General features: G+C 38.6%; 1 protein-coding gene across 1 annotated transcript in view; it reads right to left on the bottom strand.

The window, feature by feature from the left end:
- Positions 1-784: 784 nt before the first annotated feature.
- Positions 785-25,261, bottom strand: part of igsf3 (immunoglobulin superfamily, member 3) — a 193,589-nt gene continuing 169,112 nt past the window's right edge. Inside the window, exons 7-9 of the mRNA XM_039652012.2 lie at positions 8,192-8,602; positions 4,901-5,323; positions 785-3,763 (exon numbers count right to left, since the gene is read on the bottom strand). Coding sequence (XP_039507946.2) covers positions 3,513-3,763; positions 4,901-5,323; positions 8,192-8,602 — 1,085 coding nt within the window. The 3' untranslated portion in view covers positions 785-3,512. The remainder of the gene's footprint in view (positions 3,764-4,900; positions 5,324-8,191; positions 8,603-25,261) is intronic.

The raw sequence follows: 25,261 nt of genomic DNA, 5'->3' as shown, positions 1-25,261 counted from the left end.
TGCTAAATTTGAAGGCCTAGGAGATAAATGCTATAATTTGCAATTACACATACAGAACAGAACATCATAAAACATTAGGTAAACAAAGCACAAAGGCCCATCTTCATCCAGACATCATAATTCAGCCAGATGCTGAAACTGGCCACTGTCCATCATTAAACCAGGTTTGTGAGCAGCTGGAAGGGACAGCAACTCTTAGCATGATTCCTCCACACTGCTCTGGAGGTTAACAAGCACTGACATGTTATAATAACACACCAGCCTGCAGCCACCCAACTCATCCACCCCAGAGCATCTGACTCAAACAGACCTGATAAGACACTGGAATATATGTCAGATCCCATTCTCACCTTTAAGATGGTGTCTTTAAAGACATGATTTCCACTCTCTTTCCACAAAGCCCTGGAGGTCAAGGAGTGAAGATATTCACAAATGCTTCTGTTTATTAAGGTCCGTGAAAGAAAAGTACAGAAACCTTATTCTTTAGCTGAACGCAACTGCACTAAAAATTGCAATGACATTTTAAAGGGATAGTTCAACCAAAAACGCAAATTCTGTCATCATGCTGTTATGTTCCAAACCTGTATGACTTTCATTCTTCTGTGGACCATAAACAAAGATATTGAAAAATGTCTAAAAATACAATCTAAGTAAATGTAGGAACGTTCAGTCTTACAGGTTTGAAAAGATATTTCATATCCCTTTAACAGCTGTAACTCTTAACATTTGTAAAATGGGCCCCATGTACAGAGAAATTGATACTTTATATAAAAACAATCTAAAATGCTGTGCACTGAAAGTTTTATTGCAATCAACTGACAATAGCAAAGTGCCTTTTCATAATAGCAATTGCTACAATTGAATAAAATAAGTATCAATATGAAAAAACACAACAAAAATTTAATGGAGTACAACAAAAACACAGAAGCATTAAAAAAACATGGCAAGTTTTTTAAATATTCAGTGCACTATTTTGGTAATTAAAAAAAGAACATAAAAATCACCACTTGAAAAAGCAGCACTGGCTGAACTGAACACACATCAACACAATATTTTTTGTAATTTGTTTTGTTTTTCTGCAGCTATACTGCCAGTACACAGCCATGACATGCAGCCCTCGAAATGCATTTACAACATTATGATTCAGCTGGGCATGTTGAACTACAAAAACACTATTTAGAGTTCTGAATAATTCTGTACAGACGGAATGACAGCAGAACTGTAATATCACACTCAATGCCACATTGCACATCTCCTGCTTAAGGAAGGCTGACATTTTTAATCAAATAATTACATTTTGCTTTAAATTTGACGGTGGCTGTGTTAGAATGGCTAACATGAATTCAATTGAACAGGTGTGTTGAATCAGCGAGGCCTTCCACAAGGTGGAGATGATGAAGATGCCATTGATCTGACATGATGTAACAACACACAGCTTCCTCACCCCCTTACTCATCATGCACTGTACAGTTCAACAAAATTTAGTACATAAAGAGAGCTAAACCACTGTATCATCTTCATGAAGATTCCCAGATCTCGTAAGCCTCTAGACACGCTAATTAGCCGTATTATACTGCAGTTGCCTAAATGTTCACTGCTATTTCTGCCACATTCTGTCTATGCAGATTTATGAAGTTCACATATTCTATCTAGGAGTTTCATGATTCAATAAATAAGACGACCACAAGCTTCAAGTGGATCTAAATTTCATTTACAGAAAAGCTGTGATGTTCACTATCGAGATCACATGAGGGCGGCAGTGACACTCTGAGCGACTGCGAGAACAGAGTGAAAGTTGCACTGTCAGAAGGTCACCAATGTTGTCTACAAGTGAGACCCATCCAGTTTGGTGTCAGAATGCATGTTGCTGTTACTAGACAACACATTGTGTTTAAATTTAACAGGAAAGAAAATTTTACATACAATTCATTCATTCACGCTACAGCTAAGCTCTAAATGCTCTCAGTATGGAGGTTGAATCCTTCTTTAATGAAACAGGACTAGTGTGGATTGCAGAGCAAATGTTGTTATAGCATCTTCAGTGTTAAAATATGGCAGTGTTTTTGAAATGTTTATGGAGACCGTAATAATGGAGACAATAATTTAGATGCTAAATTCACCCTCAAGAGATATAATCACACTATTAGGTCTTCACAGGTTACAGGTTATGAGACGACGCATTAAGATTTCACAATGTTTTCACTTTTTTTAGTGGTAACAAATCGGGCACCATATTTTAAACACAAACCCATAAAGAGAAGAAAAACAACACTTAATGTGATGTAGAATATATAAAACGAAATGTCTAATCCCTTCATAACTCATATATTCAGAAGCCTGCTTTCCTCCTGGATCATTACAGGGCACATATGATGATATAAAGGTCTTGGCACTGAGAATGTCCCTTGAGTAGGAAGTGTCCTGTCAGCCGTCTCCCTCAAGACATCGTTTTAAAAGAAATTCAAAAACTCTGGAGCCCTTCATGCCCATTTTTTTTCCATTCAACCTTGCAATGAAAATTTGAGGACACTGAGGCGAACGCTCACTAAATGTGGGGTCAGTTGTGTATACTGTATATGCACAATCAAACACACTGACACAAATACAAAAGATTTTTTTCAGGAGATAAATTGATCTTAACATTGGAAAGGTCAAGAATAACTAGAAATGAAATGTGTAATTTGAGGACATGTGGAAACATCTGAGCTCCAGTGATGAGGAAACATGTCAGCGTCGAGACTGTCTTTTCCAACTGGATGACATCAGATGGCTCACGTTACTTACGTCTAATCCTATTCTGAGTCTTTGAATTTGAATTTGTGGCTTTTGAAGTCGAACTGGTCTTTGGCAGTGAGGATGAGCTAGGGTTCATGTATATCCTCGAGTCGGCGGGCATTCTATATCCTTTTAAACAGGCAGTTCTGTGGCACGTGCACACAAACAAAATCAATATACATCCTATTGTCAGCTTTCCAAGGTTTTTTCGAGGAAATATTGTCCCTTTCTTCCTTCATCAATACACCATTGTCACTAGAAACGTTCATGGTCCAGCAATGACCTTCCAGTCTTTTGAAGCAAATATCAGCACAGACAAAATAACAAATAATATGCAATGGTTTCCACCAGAATTCATTAACTGGAATACAAAAAGCAAAACGAAAACGAGGTTAGCCGGGTCAGTCAGGTAAAATACATCAAGGCTCACGGATACTGCCACCTCAAATGAAAGGTTCTCACAAAAGAGCATCAATGAAAAGTAAAAATCATGTTAAAAAAAACATCAGGAAAAAGAAATCAAAGCAAACGTCTAGGCATCACCACCAGTAGCCAAACTTCAACTGAGGAAGGTCTTAGTCAGTCACATGGACGGATTGACAGGCCAGGCTAGAAGACCAGATTACTTTCTGGTGGCCTCATCACGGACGAGGAGAGAAGAAAAAGAGAGAGGGAGTCAGAGAGAGGGTGTAGATGAGCAAGTCTCAGAGCGAGACGCGGTCGTGTTTGTGTCACTGTTACTCCACAGAGCCAGGGTGAAGGCTGAGGGCTGGGGGGTCCAGACAGGTTGGGGAATAGCTGAGGTGGGGCTCTTTGATCCACAAGAGCGGTGCTCCGTTCTTGCCCTCCTGGTTTTTGCTGGAACTGCGGCTCTTGTATCGCACCAGCAGGACCGCGATGAGGAGGATGCCAAAGATAGGGTAGGGGTAGAAGAACACGAAGTAGAAGAGGGAGTCGTTGGAACAAACCACTGACTGTAGGGTAGAGACTACAGAGGAGGGGGAAGCATGACAAAGAGTTAGAATAATTTATCCTGTGAGTTAAATATTTGTTAAAATATTTTAGCGAACATTGTATCCAAAGGAACATGTTAAAAAAAAAACAAGCGATAAATACTGTCTTTCGTGTTAATGCAGCTCTAACACAAGCTGACTATGGGCTTAAAGCCTGAACTGTTGCAATGCTGTGTACTATACATTGCATACTGCCAAGTATTTATTTAAAAAAGTAAGCTGAAACCGTGGCAATTCTGCTACAAAATGTATATGAAATCTATCTATCTATCGATCGATCGATCGATCGATCGATCTATCTATCTATCTATCTATCTATCTATCTATCTATCTATCTATCTATCTATCTATCTATCTATCTATCTATCTATCTATCTATCTATCTATCTATCTATCTATCTATCTATCTATCTATCTGTCTGTTGCACATTGTTGCATTGTGAGGCCCTGTTTACACCTAGAGATACGTCTTGGTCAATCAGATCAAAAGTAGATGAGGGAGACATTTCAATGTACACCTGTGTGTTTTAATCCATCTCTTTCATCCACGTTCAACCACTTCCGTCCATTTCTTTGAGAGGAGAGTCTATGGGCAGGTAAATGTATTGTTTTTTTCAGATCTTTTGATCAATTGGACAAAATACTGTAAGCTCACGCAACTCACATGTGAACTTGATAGGAGACAATGGAAAATTATATGGAGAGCATTGTGCTTGCTACTTTTTTTCTTCAAACCAAACTTGGGTCTTCAGCCGACAAAGTTTAAATCCTGTCTGCTAGCATGCTTCCCATAATGTTTACACGTTAAGTCAGTAAGCAGACAATAGAGGGTCTTTTGTGGCTGTTCAGACGGATTTGACCACAAACTGATAGCAATCCAGTTAAATGAGCTTTCGACTACCTCTGGAAGTGGTCGAAAGTGATCAAGATCAAAACCTTTTAGCCCCCATTTATACCTGTATTTACACCTGTATTTACCAATTGACTAAAGTACATCTTCATACTAGGCCTAAACAGGGCCTGGTGGACAGTATAAAAGCAAAAGAAAATATATAAAAAACAGAAGTACATTGTGTTGATGTGGTCAGTGGTAATAAAGTGAAAAACCTCACCCTGCTCCATAACATTGACAATGGTGACTCCTGAGTTGTTGGTGGCGAGGCGGTACCATGCATTGCGTGGGTTCAGCAGCCACTCCTCTACATGGCAGTAGTAATTGCCTGCATCTCTGGGCCGAGCTTTCTGGATGGTCAGACTGTACAGGTCAGAGGTGGTGCGTTCAAACTGCAGGCGAGAGTTTGGACCGGGTTCCTCTGTAGGACTGCAGTTCCCATTACCGAACACTGCATCATGACCGATGGAAAAGACACACTCTTGCTCATCCTCCTCTTCTTGTCCCAAACGGTACACGTACCAGGATACAGAGAAGCGGGAATCTTTTGAGGACTGAGATGGAATGCTGCAGCCCAGCCGGATTGATCCATCTTCAGGTACGGTGATATTGGATTCTGCCTCCTCCACCTGTAACTTCACCACTGCAATAAAAAGCATTAAATGCATGACAACATTTCTGTTCCTCAGAGACTGGGGTAGCATCTGTTGCAAACTACTTGTTACATTTATTTAGAGAAGAACACAGTCTGGTTTAATTAAAGGAATAATTTACCCCAAAATTAAAAGACTTTCTTTCAAAGAGAATAATTTCTGAAGAATCAATGTAGAACTGAAGACAGGAGTAATGATGCTGAAAATTCAGCTTTGACGTCACAGGAAAAAATACATGTTAAAGCTGCAGTCCGTAGCTTTTTTGGGGTTAAAAAATTATCCAAAATACATATCTGAGAAAATACATAAGCCAGTGTTCAAAACTAAGTGCTTGCCATAGATCGATTCAAAGCCTTTAGCTTGTAATAATGTTTTTAATTCCAGTGGTACTGGTGGATTTCCGTGGGAGATTCGAGCATTGTCTTGGTGTTTTTTTTAAACAAAGCAACACGAATTTACCAAAACAAATGTCTTTTTTTCGTTTGTGTTCAACATGAAAGAAAGTCATATATGTAGGTTTGAAATGACATGAGGGTGAGAAAATAATGAGAGAACCAACTCATAAAATGTTCTAAAAGTACATACACACCCTAAAATGAACTTAATTCTCTAGCAGGGCATCACGCTTCCAGAACATATGGAACTAGCTGTTCAATATGTCACTCTCAACTGAAGGTGAGAATCATCACATTTTGCGCGAGAAGTCGTAAAATACTTCAGCAGGGTCTGAGCTGCATCAGGCTAAAAATAAGAGCGTATTTTCCGGCAGAATTTAAAGGGCTCATCTTATCTTTTGCTCATGTAAAAGAGCTGCAATTTGACTTTGAAGATGGCAGATTAGGAGGTGGTGAACCTTTCATCAACTATCTATTTGTAAATAGATTTATATGGATGCTATTTCAGGCAATCATGCAGCAGGGAGGTGATTTGGCACTCACACTTGCAAGACTGGAATTTTCAAGCACATTTTTAGATATATTATAGAGATTTATACTGTGAATATATGAGATGAGAAAATAGAAAGAAATATAAAACACGAAATTCATAAAAGACAGCTCGACTGAAGCAGTGCTGAGAAAAAGATGCCGTATGCAAAGAGAGACACATTCATGCTGAAGAATAAAACAACTATGCATAAACAACCATGAGAAGGGCTTCCAAAATTATCAGCATATTCATGTGAATTTGAGATTGCATTATTTATTTAGAATAATTTATTGTATTTTGAAGTTATCTGACCAGAAAAAAAAAACAACAGAAAAAGTGCCAAAACACACTTTTCTTGACCTTGCTGAGTTTCAGAGGAGCAGATGTCTTGGACACCTGTGCTCCTAAAGCAACTTGCTTAACGGACCCGAGGACAAACTACACAAAAATACGTGTCTGTGTAACAGCGGTGAGCCGACGACCCATGTGTAGGGCAGTAATATTGAAATGTGTGTTGTGTGGAGATGAGATCTGTCTTCACTGATTCAAAAAGCTTTGATACAATGCTGCCAAAGAGCACAGGTGGCCTCAGAGTAGTGCAAACCTCGCAGACATAGTCCCCTGAACCATACTAATCCTGCATACTGAAGCTAGGTCATGATGTCACTGGAAAATGTGGACATTATCGGTAAAGAGGCGTGTGAATAGATGAATAGCCGGGGCAGTTTGCATTAGGGGTCTTCATGGGCAGCTGCGCGGAGTGAATAGAGGAGCAGCAGCTGTGTGCCATTCAGACGGCCGTCATAAGTAAAGCCTCTGGGCTCCGGCAGTCGTGATGAGGTTCTGACTCCCCTCGTGAGTGCTAAGGTCTGTGGCCCATGTTGAGGGGGCCTCCCTAAGGGGGTGATACCCTGTATGTTTGCATTTGAGGAGTCACACGAACAAAGCTCCCGTCTTTATGTCTTCTTCTCATATGCACACATGCTGATGAATGATTCAGCTCGGGCAGGCGTGAGCTCAGGATGGCTGCGCTTCATGGCGGTCTCAGGGGGAGAATGTTTTCATGCTGCTCTTTCCGAATCTCTCATGCCAGATGGCCTGATAAGCCCATGGGAAGGCAACACCTACAACTAAATCTCAAAGGCTCCCGAGTCTGCTTTAGGAATAAAGGCCAGCTCTGCTAGTTGGGTGCCGCTGTAAATACTGCCCAACACGAACAGGAAAAAAAAAGAACTAAATAATTCTTCAGAGAAATCTTAGAAATTGTTGATCGTCAAACTCAGGAGAGCTGTTTGCTTTTGTTCATTTTAAGCAGTTTTTGGAACCTTGTCACTAAATTAAAGTTTAACAAATCAAAAAGTAATTTTGTCATATTTCTTGCAAAAAACAAAACAAAAAACGAGTTGACTTAAAACTAAATGAAAAATTTTTTTTATAAATCAAATAAATGAAAAAAAGAAAGAAAACCACACCAAAATTTGAAACACAATACCATTATTATTATTTTTTAAAGAAGTCTCTTATGATGATAAATGTAGTATAAAAACTGTACTATTGCAAAATATTATTACATATATTTTCAAATATATTTTATTCATGTGATGGCAAAGCTAAATTTTCAGCATCATTACTCTAGACTACTCTAGACTCTAGACTTCAGTGCCATATGATCCTTCAGAAATCATTCTAATATGATGATTTGCTGCTCAAGAAACATTTTTTAAATTATTATATTATTTTTTTTAAATTAAAATACTTTGGGAGTAGTGAATTGATAAAGTTCTCCAAATCATGTAATTTCTTGGGTCACATTTTCTAGTAATGGGGAATCATGCAGTAACAAGTTTGCAAACAAAACATGGGAATATATTTTTCAAAGAATTTTTACATAGAAATATATACATCAATTTCACAAGCAACCACTTTCTTACCTGGCTGTCTCACCACCACATGTGTAAAGCCGGAGAAGTCTTGTGCCAGACGGTACCAGGCTCCATCAGGGTCCGTTAGCCACTCCTCCACTAGGCAGTAGTATGTTCCAGAGTCGCTGGTCTCGGCACGATGCAGTGTGAGGCCGTATAGCCGAGGAGAGAGTGTCTCTGACTGCACACGGCTGCGGAGACGTTCCTCCTCAGCGTATGCTCCGTACTCAAATGCTCCAGTGTGTTTGATCTTCAACAGCAGCTCATCCGGCTCTCCGGCCTCAGCCTTCCGGGCGTACCAGAGCACGGCATGCTGAGAATCCGGGCTGGTTTGAGACGTGACGGAGCAATTGACACGCACCCGACTGTCCTCCAGAAACTGCAGACTCTGGTTGGACTTGTGTACCTTCAGTTTACTCACTAAAGGAGGAGAAAGAAAAAAGGGGAAACATTAAAACAGTGAATACTGAGATTTACGGCGCATTTAGACTGAATGCATATCAACAACAACAAAATGAAACTTCTGCCTATTGTTCTTGTCTGATGGGAGTATCCTTCTTAAAAATAAGTGTGTTTAATTGTGTTGAATATTCACAAGGGTAGGAGCGTGGGAATCTATTGTTTCTATTCTGATGTGAATAGGCCTTTTATCCGGATGGATATACATACTGTATGTTGTTGCCGAGGGGATGCTGGTATCATTCCTGTTCTATGTGGCAGAAATAAGATGTCAGAAACAAGAGAAAGGCTGCCGGATCCTGAGCATACACATTGGATTACTACAGGTGTGTCAGGTGTGACCGCCATGAGCTATTTCACACCATGAGTGGATTTATGAGCACCAGAAGAGCTCAGGAACACACAATGAAGTGAAGCACACTTTCACACCTGCAAATACTAGGCCTCACACAAATGCGGATAATTAGACTATGTGCAACAGATAAGCGCTTAAAAGTAAAGAGAGCAGATGTCCTATGTGAATCCCTGCTATTTGGCATAGGAACATGCAAATGGCTCAGGCACACTTTCAAACACAATTAACATATGCCACTGAATCCTTCCATTTTCCCTCAACACACACAGCGCCTTTTATCAAGAAAATAATAAATTGTTGGGAGTTCATACAGTATGATTGTTTATTTTACATTTATTAATACCACTAATTAATGAGCATCTGTGAAACTTTCCAAACACATTTCATTTTTTTTTTTCTGTGTTAATGGCTCTTTGCTAAAAATCCAATTTTCCACTGGCACTTTGGCTCCAGTAATCCCCATCACGCATTTCTGCACTTCCAGCAAAGTCCCCTGATTCATCCCTAAGCCTGGACCTTCTCCGGAATAACAGCAGCATGAACACACTCATGCTTCTAACCAGTAGGCCTAAACTCAATCCCTGCAGCAAAGCTCCTCAATTGTATGATGTCAAATCTCACCGATTTAACATTTCCGCTCCCCCCTTTTCAATTCCTAAGGTTTAAGACTTGAAAAAAAAAAAAAAAAAAAAAAATGAAACCGCAAGCTAATAAGGAATTGCTCTTCAGTATAGGCTTTTAAATTTACTGAGATTTGACCTTATTCTTGAAAAGCCAAGTATAAACATACAAATACAAATACTTAATGATCATAATTGTATTTGATGTGACAAGTTGAGGAGTTTGCAGTATAATTGTCTTGTGCTGCCACTGTTGTCATCGCATCTGATATCAGACCAAGCTTCTTAAGTTAAAATGTCACACAGCAAAATGGGTTGTGTTCACTCTTGCAGGGCTGTCATAGTTAATATCTCCCCACTGTTGAAGACTCCAATAATACTGACAAGAAAGTGTCAGTAGTACTCAGTTTATGGTAGTCACATTAGATCAGTTGCTTGTTTGCATGTAGAAAAATCACAGATTAACTCACCAACATGAGGAATTTCCTGACACATGTAGGAATGTGAATATACACTACTGTTCAAAAAATGTGGGGTCAGTGCAATTTTTTAAAAAAAAAGAAATGCTTTTCAGTATGGATGCATTAAACTAATCAAAATTGACTGTAGACATTTATAAAAGATGACTTTTTCAAATAAATGCTGTTCTTTTGATATTTCTATTCAACAACGAATCTGACACACAAATATACAATGTTTTCAACATTGAGCAGCAAATCAGCATAAAATAATGATTTCTGAAGGATCATGTAACACTAAAACCTGGAGTAATGATGCACAAAATTCAGCTTCCTTTGACATTACAGGAATATGTTACATTTTAAAACCCATATAGCTAAATGGATTGTGATTACAATTTAAATTGTTATAATATTTCACAATATTACTGTTTTCATGTATTTTTTATTACATAAATGCAGCTTTGTTTAGCACGTTTTATCAAAGGGACTCAAAAACAAACAAATTCAACTAACCCCACACTTTTATATCAGTCAATATTCATTGAACTTATAAAGAGTACGTTCAGAAATTGCAGTGGGGCTGAATTTAATTCAGATCGACAACAATGAACATTAACATTAGTTTTTGTCACAGCTAATAGGCATTTCTCCTGTAAGTGCAAAATGTCATCTTGTGTGGCATTACTGGTTGGGTGCACACTAAAGATGCTCTCAAAGCGCTGGCAGTCATTCCATAGGGAATCTCTACCGCAGACTCCAGAGCAAGAGGCTAATTGCCGGAGAATGATTCCTCAATCCTCTAAAGCAGAACCACCAATGGATGTGATTGCCACACAACAGATTTCTTAGTTTTCTTTCTAATTTCTCCGGTTTCGACGGAAAACAAAGGTTGAAAAAGAGATGTCAGGGATTAAAGACCCCATGAAATCAGACTTATGTGGCTATAAGTTTATGTAGGTTAGATTTGAAGCTTGTGTACTCATCGATGTTGATATTTCACTTTTAGCAGATATACAATTCAAATTCATCTATACAGAAGCCCTAGGTACAAGTTCTTGCATTATTTCCTTTCCTTTTTTCATGAACTCTGTGTTACATTTATTTACATTGTTATGTTGCGATCATAAAGCGACATTCAAGCTATTAAATACATTGCACACAAGCACCCTGTTTCCATAGGAAATACATCAGAAAAGAAAACTAGAGATCAAGAGATTTTATAGGATCCTCAGTTGTGTGGTGAGATGAATCTTTTACAAGTTCCCTTTCAAAGTGGATCTTCAACGCTGTGTCTGATAATGATGGTATGGGGACTGCCCTCAGCATCAACGGTGTCTAAAGCTTGTGTGTTAAACACAGCAATTAATTGGATGACGATGGTCCATGATGTCACAGACGAGCGACAACCTGATTACATCAAAGATATCAGAGAGAATAAAGACTCACATTGCAATTTTAGTGAATTATTAATTCCAGTGAGTGCTTTGTTTTAAAACACGAGCTCTGTCATATTCAGTGATTGTTTCTGAAGAGCGTGATTTTGGTCACGTACAGGAGTCGTACAGTAAGCATGTGAGAGTCTTTTATATTGACGCTCAAACAACAAACCAGACATGTGCGATCTTGATCATTGATCGTACGCTGCATTTATATTTCATAATTTGTGTTGTTTCCAGAGCAGAGATACTCAGGATAGTGTTTGATCTGTCATGTGAGTATGTTGCTGCATGTGTTTAGTAATTGTTGGTTTATACAGTCAAGTCAAGGCGGTTGATTTAGGAGTTTTTGGCATCTCCACATGGTCCTACTGAATCGCAGCTTGTATAAAATAAAAAACAAGCTCTATGTTGTTGCTCTTTTACACATACACTGAGAAATCTGCGATTTTTTTCTTTAATGTTTTTTTTTTCATGGGTGCTTATTTGGTTATTGGTGTCCTTCTCCAAGGTTCATTGAAGCTTGCAGAAAATACACTTTTGGTAAGAAGAGGCCTTCAATCTGTTTGTTTACTTTGCTGAATATAGAAAATGAATTTGTTTGTAAAATTAACTTGGTAATTTCACGATAAATGTAACAAAACTACGATTCATCAGATTAAAAAATGATATGTTCTTCACACCAATATCCAGTTTCCAGCTAGCAGCAGCACCCCTTTTTATGTTATTACAAAAAAGGCCAAACTGATGACACATTTATGAAAGAAACACGTCTACAAAGATAACAGGAAACTGTAACACCTTGAAACTTTTCTCTTTTGAAATAAAACCAAGCAGTAACTAGATTACAACGATATTATCAACATTTTAATTTCAAAACCCAGCCGACATGATGAATTCAATTTACAAGCAAAAGGAAATTTGAATGCTACCGATTCCAATCTGACTTGTGTTTTGACTTGTGATCCTGAATCATAAATCACACAATTATTTTCATTCATTAGCCAGAGGAGAACTGGGCCCCAGACCGATCCTGTTTTTTTTCTCCATTGTGTCACCTGATGGAGTTTGGTTTCCTTGCCACTGCAGCCTCTGGCTTGCTTTAATCTGCCTGTACTGATGCTGTTATATAAGCACTGAACTGAGCTGGATGATGACATCATTTTTTTATTTTTTATTTTTTTGGAGAACTGTTTTATAGATGCAATAAACTAACTTAATAATTGATGCTCTTTACAACTGAACTGACTTCACCCGAAATGCATAATATTTCTGTTGTCACTCTAAAGCTGCTTTGAAACAATCAGTATTGTTAGGTGACTTGAATTATACTGTTGCTTTATTCAGGCACTGGGGCACAATTAAATACAAGGATTTCAAAGTTCTCAGATTTGCATAAGGTTATTTACTGAGGCTTTGAAATCTGAGAAAGGTTATGCAAGGTACCTTGCATTTGATCTGCAGTTTAGTCTCCAGGGCAACAGAAAAGCAATACAGCAAACATGATTGGAAACAATTGCCTTCTCTGTTTTAAGCTCACTCCGATTCATGTGTTTCTCTCAGCAAGTGGACTGATGCTCTGTTGTCTCTCCTTCCCCATTCAATTTTCTAATAAAGAAAATGAGCAGAGCAGGGAGCCTTTGACAAGATCAAGATGAGGTTCATTGGTCTTTGTACGTTCTGTCCTACAGGAGCAGATATTCTTTCATTTTCTCCCAAGAGTTGCAGAAGATAAGATTAACTCCCCACTCAAATTAACCACAGTTATGAATACTCTTTCTTGGGTTTGCCATCATTCACTTGCTTCTAGGGTTACCCTTACTAGGTCTGAATCCTTCAGAGGGCCTTCTACATTTGTCCTATTGAATGAAAGCGCCCAATTAAATTCTGACAGGATCCTCTCTGACTTCATCAGGCATGATTAAACAATTCAATTAAACAAGATATGTGTGTGTTCTAGACAAAAATGCAAGCCATTTCTTTTCTGTTGTAAATCGAATTAGGAAAATCAATAAATGTATGAAAATCAAGAGAGGGGGAAGGTAAGAAAGATGGGAGAGAGAGAAATGAAGCAAATCAAGCAGCACATTTTAAAGAGCTCAGAGCTTGATTACAGGCAGTTTGTGACGGCTCTCAGACGGAGGGCGAGGAGGTGCGGAGGGGGAGGTTGGCAGCGGAAAAAGCAAACAGAGAAAATGTTTAGAGTGCATTTGTGATTTTCTAAGAAGACAGCGAGCTGCACTCCCTCCTGCGTGTGTCCAATTTGTTAGTCCCAGTTAATTGCAAGCATGCTGTGCTGCCGAGATAAAGATGCTTTTATTTGGTTTATTTATTGATGACACAATCACCAAAGGTAATACAGCCTTCCCATCTAGAAAGACATACTATTTCATGACTCTTTTATTAAAGAGTCATGAAACCCTAAACCAGATTTATGAGATTTTAACAGAGGTATGTGTATTGAACACCATTGAAGACAATGTTAGCATCTGTTCGATTTAATAGTAGGGGGAAAATGTAAAATTTTAGTTTTTTGCGCTATTTTTGTCTTCCGGGTTTAAAATCTTCATTGAGTCCAAGTCACTGTGAGTGCTTTGATGACTCATCGGTGTCTCTTAATTATTCATGAGACTGAGTTTTCTTATCCTATGAAAAGACTCTGTCTCTTAATTATTTATGACACCACGTGGATCTTTCCAATGACAGACATGTAAAACCGTGAAATTGCGCAAGTCCCGAGGACTTTTCTATTCGTTCAGAGGTGTGTGTGTGTGTGTGTGTCTAAAATGTAACACTGGCCGTTTTATTTGCCTAAGTTTTGTTAAACCTCTGAGGCCAACATTTTTTTACATAGCAGAAAAACAGACTTAAAATACTATCATTTATAAAAAACTCAGCGAATACTATTTACGCAAGAGAAGTATATCTTTATAATAATTTAAAATGAATTATTTTCCAATTTATGCATTTATACTATATATATATATATATATATATATATATATAAACAAATATATATTGTATAATGACATAATTGTACATGAAAAGTCTTTGAAAGGTCAAAAATTAGATGTCAGTGTATTTCATTAGACTTTAACTTTGCCAGCTATAAAAAAAATCTATCATTTCCTCGTGTTTTACCCCCATTTTTTTTTTTTTTTTTTTGTGACAGTTGATATGCATGGGACACTGGCCGATGACAGATTTCCAGCCCTCCCCTCTCCCCTGCCATGCCATACCACACCCACTCCCATCCCTTATTCTCACAGCCATCCACACCCATTTAAGTTGCATTTTTCAAAAAGATTGTGAGCTAGACTTGAGCTGAAAGAGGGGGGATTCATGACCCTTTAATTACATTACATTACATGCCCCAACACCTGCGATGAGATGACTAAACGCCTGTGAAGATACGACTCGATGCCGGCGATATGTTATGCCCTAAATTAATACATGATTAACTAACTGAATTTTTCCTATGTACATTTCTGAAATGCACTTTCTGCAGAGCTGTTTTTACAATGTATTGTGAAAAGCGCTATACAAATAAATCTGAATTGAAAATTGTAATTGATTTAAAAATTATTGTGGTGGTATAAAATATAATATATCATGTAGAATAAAAAAGTAGGCTGTGATATGAAAACACATAAACTCTGAGCAATCAAAATGTCCTTGCAGGTCCAAAAAATAATAATAATAATTTATAGAAACTAAATCCTGTAGATTTTGATCCCAGTGAGATCTTGGGTCAGAATATGTGTACCATTGACAGCTCGTAGGAGCAGTCAAGCAGCACGAATGTCACACTAAATGGCACTGCCAGAACTTTTTGAGAAGCTGAAATTTATTGCAAAGGCAATAAATCAGGCCCACTCAGTCACAGTGAGGTAAAGAGGAATTAATGAGGACAAATGGCAATGCTTCCCAATTCTTATGCTGTTCCTGACTGGGTGTAACACTCTGCACTTTCTTCTAAAGCATTCTAAAGTTTGCGAAGAGGAGCTTACAGATTTCAATCTGATCTGATATTGTTCTGCGAATATGTCAAATGTAATGCAGGCTTTACAAAAAGGCAGTTATTAAAGGATGAAGTCAGTAAAAACTGTATTAGACTGAACAGCAAACCACAGGTGTTATATAATTCACCTTTGGCTACGCCCCGCCCCCTTAGTTGCTGTTGCTACATCCGTCAAACTTCATCTGCGCTCTGCATGGCTTATGCTGTGACAGCTCTTCCTGCTGAAATATTATCAAACTTTTATGAGAGCAGCAAATAAAGTGTCCGATAGAAGTAGGCAAAAGGGGCTGCAATATACGTTCGAAGGCTATATTGAAGACATACAGGTGAAACACAAGAAACAACAAGGCATCCAAATAGAGGCAAAAGCATAACGTTACGGTCACAGTCAAAAAATGAACGACCGCACATCCTACTAATCGAGACGGAGGCTGGGACTAACAATATCAGGAAGCAACACTGTTCATGCAAAGCTGTCTCTATTCACTTCTATCTTTATTCTTTAATCTTTATTACAAAGCAAACGGACTGCACGAGTATAACGTTGTATTTATAAGCAGGGTGTGCTAGCGTATCAACAACCAGTATGAGAACTGAAATCATAACCTAAAACATTATAAAACGGTCTAACTAGTATAACTTCACTGTAAGGTTAGAAGCAAGAAAGATGTGCTTGTTGATGTTTGAGGGGTTTAGCTGACTGAGGACGTCCATACAGTTTAATCCAAAGACGACACTTTTCAGGATTTGACTTCAGTTTTGGGAAGGGAAAAAACGGACACCCCCCTCCAACCTCTCTGGGAAACGCATATCTGTGTTACAAATCTCCCACGCACAACAATTAACCATATGTTTGATTAAACTAAGACGGTAATTGCCTGCCGAGACCAAAAATATGAGACGGCTGTGTTGAAAGTCAATGGAGCGCTGTGAAAAAGTGTCGGATCTCTGTGGGAGCTTGTTCTAGGCTGCGCTGTGATTGGTCAACCTACATTCTAGGGAGTGGCTTAGCCAAAGGCGAATTGGAGGAAAAAAACAAACAAAAACACTTATTAATGCTGCACAGTGGTGGTCTAAATAACTTACACAGGAATCATAATCAAGAGAAACACAATTGAATGATGATTACTGATGCACAGCAGACCAAAAACATAATGCACACTGAGAACGTGGCTCTCTCCTTGATTTCTTTGACAAGAGCATATCATTTAACAGTAGGAAAATTAAATCACTAAAACTAACATTTATGTGGCCTGCGAAGAGAAAGAGATCTATGCTGCAAAGTAAGTCTCATTTCTTTATTAAAACAGCAACGTTTCAAGAGTTCTGTTGATGACACAAAATCATGAGCAGTCATTAGGGATGAACAGTCAATCGGTAGCTGCTAATTTCTACCCCCACTGACAGATGAAGAGTTCTTACAACTGTCAATCAATTACAACACACTAATATCCCCGTTCATGCATATTTATGAGTTCCACATGCACGCCTATTTGCACGAGCACGAGTGGAGACTGAGAAATAGTTGAGATATACCTGTAAACATAAAAGTCTTTTTGGAGCACTCTCTTTTTTAAAAGGGAGAAAGAGAGAGGGGATCCATTTGCTGCCTTGCGGATGTAAAGTGGCTTTGAGTGGAGCAATGACAAGTGGAGGTGGGTAATCATCAGAGATGAAAAGAGGAGGCAGAAGAGTGCCTGAGAGGAAGAGAAGAACAGAGGTAAAAAGCACAACATCCAAAAAATGGGGGGATCAGAGAAAGAGTAAACGGCGCAGAAATATTAAGAGATGATTGTTCAAATCGCAAAGAGGTGGAAGAGCGGCTCAGTGCTCACTTTGAACAGAGATGAGGTGGATAACTGAACACAGAGTTGTGAGAGGAAAAGTGAAATTATGGACAGCGGAGTAGTGCGACTGCAAGTGAAAACGCATACAAAAAATAAATAGTGTTTTTTTTAAGGAAGCACTAACTCAAGCACATTGAAGGCCAGCTTAGAGTCACATCCAAACTTGCCTGCTCTTCCATTAACTGTAAATCCATGCAGCAGAGCCTGCAATGTGTCATATTAACATTCTGATATGTGCTTAATACCAGGGAAACAGATTGTGTGTGTGTTTTTGGAGGGGTGGGAGGTTGTCTTCCCTCAGGAGAGCAGTTTAAGCAGATCTGCCTTGCACAGTGAAGAATGGGGCTTGAACACTGCTGCCCTCCGTATGCTACAAAAGCATAATGGAAGCCTAATATCTATGCTAATGAGGCTGATACATCTCTGATTCCTTTGTGTTGCAGACGGATTTCCAGCCGTCTTCTACAATGCAATTAGGGGTTTATTGTAATTATGTGAATCTGTGCTCGGGCAGGGAGTCCACAGATGAGTCCTCAATGTTTCCTGGGCATATCCTCCCTCCATTAATCCTCCAACTTCTACTGAGACGTCCCCCCCTCCCTTAACATACTACATATGCAGGGGTTCGATTCTGTGACACAGCAAAAAACAGCCCACAAAGTATTAGATATGTATTTTCATGCACAGAGAGAGCATTCAACAAAATTCAATGTTTTCAGTGTTGGCCGGAGAGAGTGTCTGGTGAGGATTGAGGCTGAATTAGCATCTGGTTAATGCTCCAGTCATGTTACCCAAAGGCCTTTCTGTCATTTTACAGTCAGGGCCTCAGATGTACTGTATGATAATCAGCAAAAACAACTCATCCAAATGTAAAAAGGAATGGAAACATTACAGGCACTGAAGAGTGAAGAAGTCAAGTGACATTAACAAGCTCAGTGAGTGAGGAGACATTTTTGAAAAAGATGTGTGACATCCTCAGAGACTTTTATGAAGTGTTTATGGATATAGAAAGGCGAAAGTTGCAAGAAGAAGTGCTGGTGATTAATAAGGACATATTTTTGAGAGTTGAAAGTGTTTTTCAAGTGGTCCCAAAAGAGGTTTGAACAAATTCTTTTTTATTTTATTTTTTTAAATATGCAAAATGACAGTTGATGGAGCACCATCAGTTAAGATAAGGCTGGAGTGATGCCTTGCTGTCTACTGTCTACACAGCATTCTGAAATAGAGCCCAAATGACACATTCGGAACACTCCACATAGGTAGCAACTTTATACTTCATACAATAGCAAAAATATAAAAATAATCAACTTATCTCTTTATTCGTCCACCATTTGGATTGATTTTTGTCATTGAAGTCACAGCGTATTGTGGGATCTTTGAGATTTATACCTGCAGTGATGCTTTAGAATTCTGCCAATATCCCACATTAGCCTGTCTATGTAGGCACTTCACTAGGTTTTTAACCACAGTGCAGGTGTGTGTGTGTGTGTGTGTGCGCGCTGAAGGGGTCCTGTGTGAATCTGGTGAGATACAGTACCCTATATTTTGACCTTGAACATCATTTCAGAGCTAATTAATTACCAAACCCGTATGAAACTGGTTTTGAATATGAATGCTTCAGAAACAAATGTGCTTCATCAATCTTCCATTGTGTCAGTGAATGTCATGGAGTAAGGTCTATTGCTTGGGCACTGAGATGGAAAATAAGGGAGCACACAAAGCTCTAGTGATTGAATTAGGAGCAAAGAGCTGGTGGTTTCTGGCTCTGCAAGAAATATAAGGTGCTCTAAAGACTCCTGGAATACTGTCTGGAGAATACTGCAGATCAGAGCTTCTTGGGCCAAGTACTTTGATCAAAGCAGAACATCCAAATACTGCCAACTAACTCAATGAAACTGACATAACTGTAGAAGCAAGAGTAATGACTGTGAGCAGCATAATGCCATATTTTAATGAATATCAATATTCCTGTATAAGAAAAACTGGTACTGACCCTAATTAGTTTCTTAACTGGCCCTTTTGCACATCTATATGGAAGGAACCAAGCATGTAAATACACATGTTAGGTTTCTATTTTATAAGGGGACTTTCCATAGACAATAATTTTTATACTGTACAGAATGTATATTCTATCTCCAAACCATAACCTATCCCTAAACTTACCCATCACAGAAAACTTTAAAAACAAAATAATAATAATGATACTTTTATTAAGCAAATGATAGATTAAATGGAGCAAAAGTGACATAAGTCACGTATAATGTTACAAACGGTTTCTATTCCAAATAAATGCTGTTCTTTCGAATGTATTACTCAAAGTATCCTGAAAAAAAGCATCATTTCAACACAAATATGAATCAGCACTGCTTTCAACATTTTGTTTTTTTGAGCAGCAATTCGCTTATTAGAATGATATCTGAAGGATCATGTGAGACTGATGACTGGAGTAATGATGCAGAAAATTCAGCTTTGCCATCACGGGAATAAAATACATTTGAAAATATATTAAAATAGAAAAGTTATTTTAAATTGGAATATTTCATAATATTACTGTTTTTTACTGTATACAAATAAATTCAGCCTGCACAAGACCTGACCACAAACTTTTGAACCATTGTAGTATATTTGTAAATACATAACATTAAAAACATCTACAAACTATTGCATGTATGCATATGTTGTAGTTTAATTTAGATGAATTAGAACTAATTAAAGAAATCTTAAAACCTCTTCCATCTGCCTTGTTGTTTCTGATTCAGAAGCCACTTTTGAAGCTTCCCTTCATGAAACTGAGCATAGACTCACTCAGAGGGAAAACAAAATCATAACTTGCCTTTTGTCTTCATTTGCTTACTGCTATCCTTTTACCAATTTTGAATTTTTGAATAAATGTGTGGTCCACACACACTGCTCAGCGGCTACACAACATCCCACATTCCAGATGACTATGCATGCAGGCTAAGAAACTATATACAAGAATCTGAGCTGTACCGTAGGTCACATCATTCTACAGTGAAATTCGGCACAGAAAGTGTCGTCATGCAGCCAATAAGGTTCACAGATTTCTATGCTGGATCTCGGGAGAGGTTCTCCTCTCATGTTTTTTCTGGGAGATATGAAAACACCTGCACCTGCACCTGTTCACACTTGCCCAGGTTCACTAGTTTGGCCTAGTAGGGATGGTCAAGGAGGAGCAAACCAGACAGAGGGTGGGAGAGAGTAAGAAAGCGTGAAGCTACAGGGTGTCGTGAAAAGAGAAACAGAGAATGTGTGTGGGGAAGGAAGGAGAGGCTGATAAATCCTCTGTGCCCTGGAGGGAGATTGTGGTGCATGTTGGAAGACTATGCTCCTAATGAAGATGGACAGCAGAGATCCATCCGTGGGACAAAGAGATAGCGGTTCTCCATGACAATTTAGATGCCATCGATTACAGGCATTGTGAGAGCCATCAGTGGGCAGGATGACTGGTGCCCACTGGGCACGACAGGTGTGGGAGAGCATTGATCCGTCAGTGCCAGGACCCATTAATGTCAAGGACACTTGGAAATTTAACAGGGGCCGCTGGGACAGCACTGTATTAATGAGAAAGTTTCAAAAGAACAGGGTACAAGATCGAATGAGAAAGAGAGAGAACAACCAATATTGATTGTTTTATAACCCTTTGACTTGTGTTCAAGCTAATAATACTCATCTCAACATCAAATAGTGAGACAACACTCAAGCAAGTACTTCACAGTGCTTCCTCGCATCTAAGACAAAGGGATGCTGTTCAAAATCTGATGACAGAGCCATGTAGCCTTCTTACACATCACTAAAGGTAAGGATTTGACTGGAGGAGAAAGCTTAAAGCTGACTACCACCTCAGGTCTGGTGACACATTCCTGTAAGACTGGATCCAGTCAAGGCTGATTAATGGAGGGAAGTAACACAGTGAGATGTAGGCTTACAGAAAGTAATGCTCAGCAGATGAAGCACCACCTCTATCAACTACATTACAACAAAAGAAGGTTTGTCGGTGTGTTCAAGTCGGCATGAGATGGAAATTGCGTTTGACTTGTCTTCCTTGTTGTGATGTATACCTGAGTGAAACAGCACAAGAAAAAATGTAGGGCCGTACTTGATTTTGTCCATTGTCAATTGATTGGATGGTTATGGTTCTTTGATTGCTATCAATGTGATGTCATGTGAATGTGAGAAAAGACATCATCAGAGAAGAGTACAGATGCCATTACAAGAGAGAAGGCAAGTTGTTTTGATTTGAGAGTCAAAATAGTCAATTTTGACTTCATGGTGAGACTGGAAAAACAACTGGAAGTAGTTGAGGAACGACCACTCCTCAAGTGGACAAATGACCTTGCTGAAAAATTCTCCTCGTGCACTATTGAGACAAAGGTCTCACCTCTCTCATCCTAATCTACATTTCTTCCCCTAATCTTCCACTCTTGCAGAGATTACCCACACACACACACACAAATCTATATGGTTTAATGTGAATAAATATTGAGTATTATACATATTTAGTATCATTCGAAATGTCTCAGGGTGACTGGTATAAGTGTATCATTCCCAAATAAGTAAAACAAAAGGTAATAAGGTTTTTAAGAGTTTAGAGATAACTGGCACACAAAGGAATGTGGTCTTTAGACAAATGGTCTCCCCTGAAGGTGTAACCTCTGAATGCCAATATCCATTGTTAGCACGTTTCCACAGGAAAGAAGTTTCTGTCTATATAATGAAATGTAGCAAGGGGTTTTGGGCAACCCGATCTCACGACCAAGTCGTACGAATTCGACGAATGATTAAAAAGTGGCTAATTCGTAACAATTCATACGACCTCACTCATACGAATTAATACGATTTTGCTAAATCGTACATATTTTACGAATTGGCCAATTCGTATGAATTCGTACGAATGACCTACCCCTTACCCCGCCCTTAAACCTAAACATCACGTGGGTTTAGACAAATCGTACGAATTAGTACGAGTGAGGTCGTACGAATTAGTACGAATTAGCCACTTTTTAATCATGCGTCGAATTCGTACGAATTGGTCGTGAGATAGTGTTGGTTTTCAACGCATTCTCACCCCAAGGCGTCAGCTTTGACCATGCTTCAATATTTGACGTTTTAGGCGCCCTTTAGCGTCACTTACATGACGCGATCCTACGGCGTCATCTAACTGACGCTAAAGGAAAGCGTCAGTTAGAGGACGCGGTTAGGTTTAGGTCTGGGGTGGGGGTAGGGTACACGCGATCCTAGGGCGTCATCTAACTGGGCTCCTAAAGCGTCAGATATTGAAGCATGTCCAAATGCTTCCCTAGGCGTCAGTTAAGTGACGCCTTGGGGGTGAGAATGGGCTGTGGATTTGGGGCTTCTCCAGATGAGACCGTGAGGCTGAGAGCGGCCGACACTCTCAGCTAGCTTCATGTATTTCTTAATGTTGGGTTCTTCATTCGAGAGCATTTGATGCTTTGTATTGATTATATTTGCATGATACAGGACATTATAAATTGTAAATATTTTATTTTATTACAATCGACTATTCCAATCCAGTCGTCTAGCTGGGCTTTGAGCCGATCGAGTGTGAAGTTACGGTGACTAAAGACTGTTGGGCTAACTAATTGTGTACGTATCCAGCTAAACATCAAAAGTCATTCTCTTCAGTGTCACATGATCTTTATGAAATAATTATAATATGCTGATTTGCTTCTCAATGAACATTTTGGATGAGGCACTTTATTTTACAGTCCTGCCCTTGATTATGTCCTTACTATAAATTAAACCTGAACCTAATCCTAAACTGAACCTTAGGCCACATTTGTTACCTTAAAATACTCAGCACACACTTGTGCAAGTACACTGTAAGTGCATGTACTGTAAAATAAAGTGCAACCAACTTCTTCAATTTCTTATTACAATTAATGTCGAAATAGTTGTGCTACCTAATATTTTTATATTACTTTTTTTTTCAGGATTTCTCCTGAAATAAAGTAGAAAGTTCAAAAGAGAAGCATTTATTTGAAATATATATCATTCATAACAATTATAAATTCCACTATATCGATTAATTTAATGTCTGCTGAATATAAGTATTAACTTTTACTTTATACTTACTAGTTGAAATGTTTGTTAGCACATTGATACACTAACAATGTGATGTGCTAATTAGTGCAAACAAATGAAGAGTTCAGATGCAAAAGCCTCTAAGTGCCATTTAAAATTTTCTTTTAAAATGATCATTTTTATCAAGCTTGTATATTTAAGTTCAGTAATTTCACTTAAATGGCAATGAAGATAACCTATTAATTGTCATTTAAGTGAAATTACTGAACTTAAATATACAAGCTTGATAAAAATGGTCATTTTAGAAGAAAATTTCAAATGGCATTTAGAGGCTTTTTGAACTCTTCAAATACAAAACATGCACTCATATTTAATGAAATGGAGCTCTTTATCAATATATTGCAACGAATGAAAAACAAGGATATTTGACTTCAGTCCAATGCATTGCGGGATTCTCTTCTCACACTGCAGGCGATGCTGACTTAGAACACGGCCAAAAAGACATCTTTGAAGGCAGAATAATAATGCTGTAACAGCATGATGCCTTAAAATGCTGTCTAGGAAGACAGCTCACCGGGTTTGCATTTGAAACAGAGCTAATATGTCAGCATGCACACCCACCACAGCTCTGACAGTGGCAATTTGTCTGTTTTTTTTTTTTGTGATGAAAGCATGTGCAAACAGCATGTGCTATATATTTGGTTGTGTGTAGGTGAACTCTTTTTGTTCCGTATTCTATGTAGGGCAACACTAAATCCTGTTTCTGCTGAGAAACTAATGAAAAAATGTTCATATTCCACATCTGACTGCTTCATTAATCTGGAGTGGCAATGGTCCCATTAGGACACATCCACTGGCATTACCACACACAGATTAGATTGTGTCACAACGTTGGAAGGTTAGGCAGCGTCCCTCGAGATCGTCATAAATGAACATGTGTTTTCTTATTGCATTTCACATTCGCCATAAAAGCACAAACGCAATCATGGGAGGAAAAACAACCCATCATATTGAGATTTAAATGCCGAATCGAGATTTAAAATGTAAAAAGATTTAGAAAGTTGAGCTCAAACAGGAGAAAATCACATTGCAGCCCCTGCTGAGATGCTGCACACAGAGTTTTGTGTGTGGAGTCGTTGTGGTCGTTGTGGATGTCTGATGAAATCACAGCTAGAGGAGTTTCCCTCTATTGCACTTGAAGACATAATATAATTCAAGCAAAAGTGTGAGCACTAAGGGAAGATGAATATTGTCGCCACAAAGCTTTGGATCAACCTGCCGGTGTTGTTTCATTAAGTGGCAGAAGTGGAACAGAGGGACAGTTTAATGAATACAGAGCAGGGCCTGGAACAACCTACTCTCGGAAACTTGATACGTCCACTTTCATGCCGTTAGTCCTGAGAAACTGAATCACATAAACTGCCTTCACAACCCACATCTAATGTACACAGACCTACGAAAGGAATCCATGAGGAGTAAGGGGTGGAATGAGCACCTGTTCATGTAGGAGTTTATGTGCATACATTAATATTTACATAAAGTATTTAAAATTAGTGTGCTGTGCAGTTTTAGTTTTATGCAGATTTTTTTTTCTTGTCAATAACTGTAGCTCAAACAGTAGAGCGTTGGTGCTTGCAACACCAAGGTCATGGGTACAATTGCCAGGGGAAAGCAATAACTGATAATGTGTACCTTGAAATGCAATGTAAGTCGCTTTCAATTTAAGCGTTTGCCAAATGCATAAATGTAAATGCAATGTAAAGTTTAAATGGAAATTGCAATAGTGTTTTCTTCCCTATTATTATGGTTTCGAGTCA

This window comes from Pimephales promelas, chromosome 7, assembly GCF_988280905.1.
Source record: "Pimephales promelas chromosome 7, fPimPro1.hap1.1, whole genome shotgun sequence".
In the NCBI taxonomy this organism is placed as follows: domain Eukaryota; kingdom Metazoa; phylum Chordata; class Actinopteri; order Cypriniformes; family Leuciscidae; genus Pimephales; species Pimephales promelas.
The sequence above is the reverse complement of the archived record's forward strand: the minus strand, read 5'-3'. Positions and strand labels throughout refer to the sequence as shown.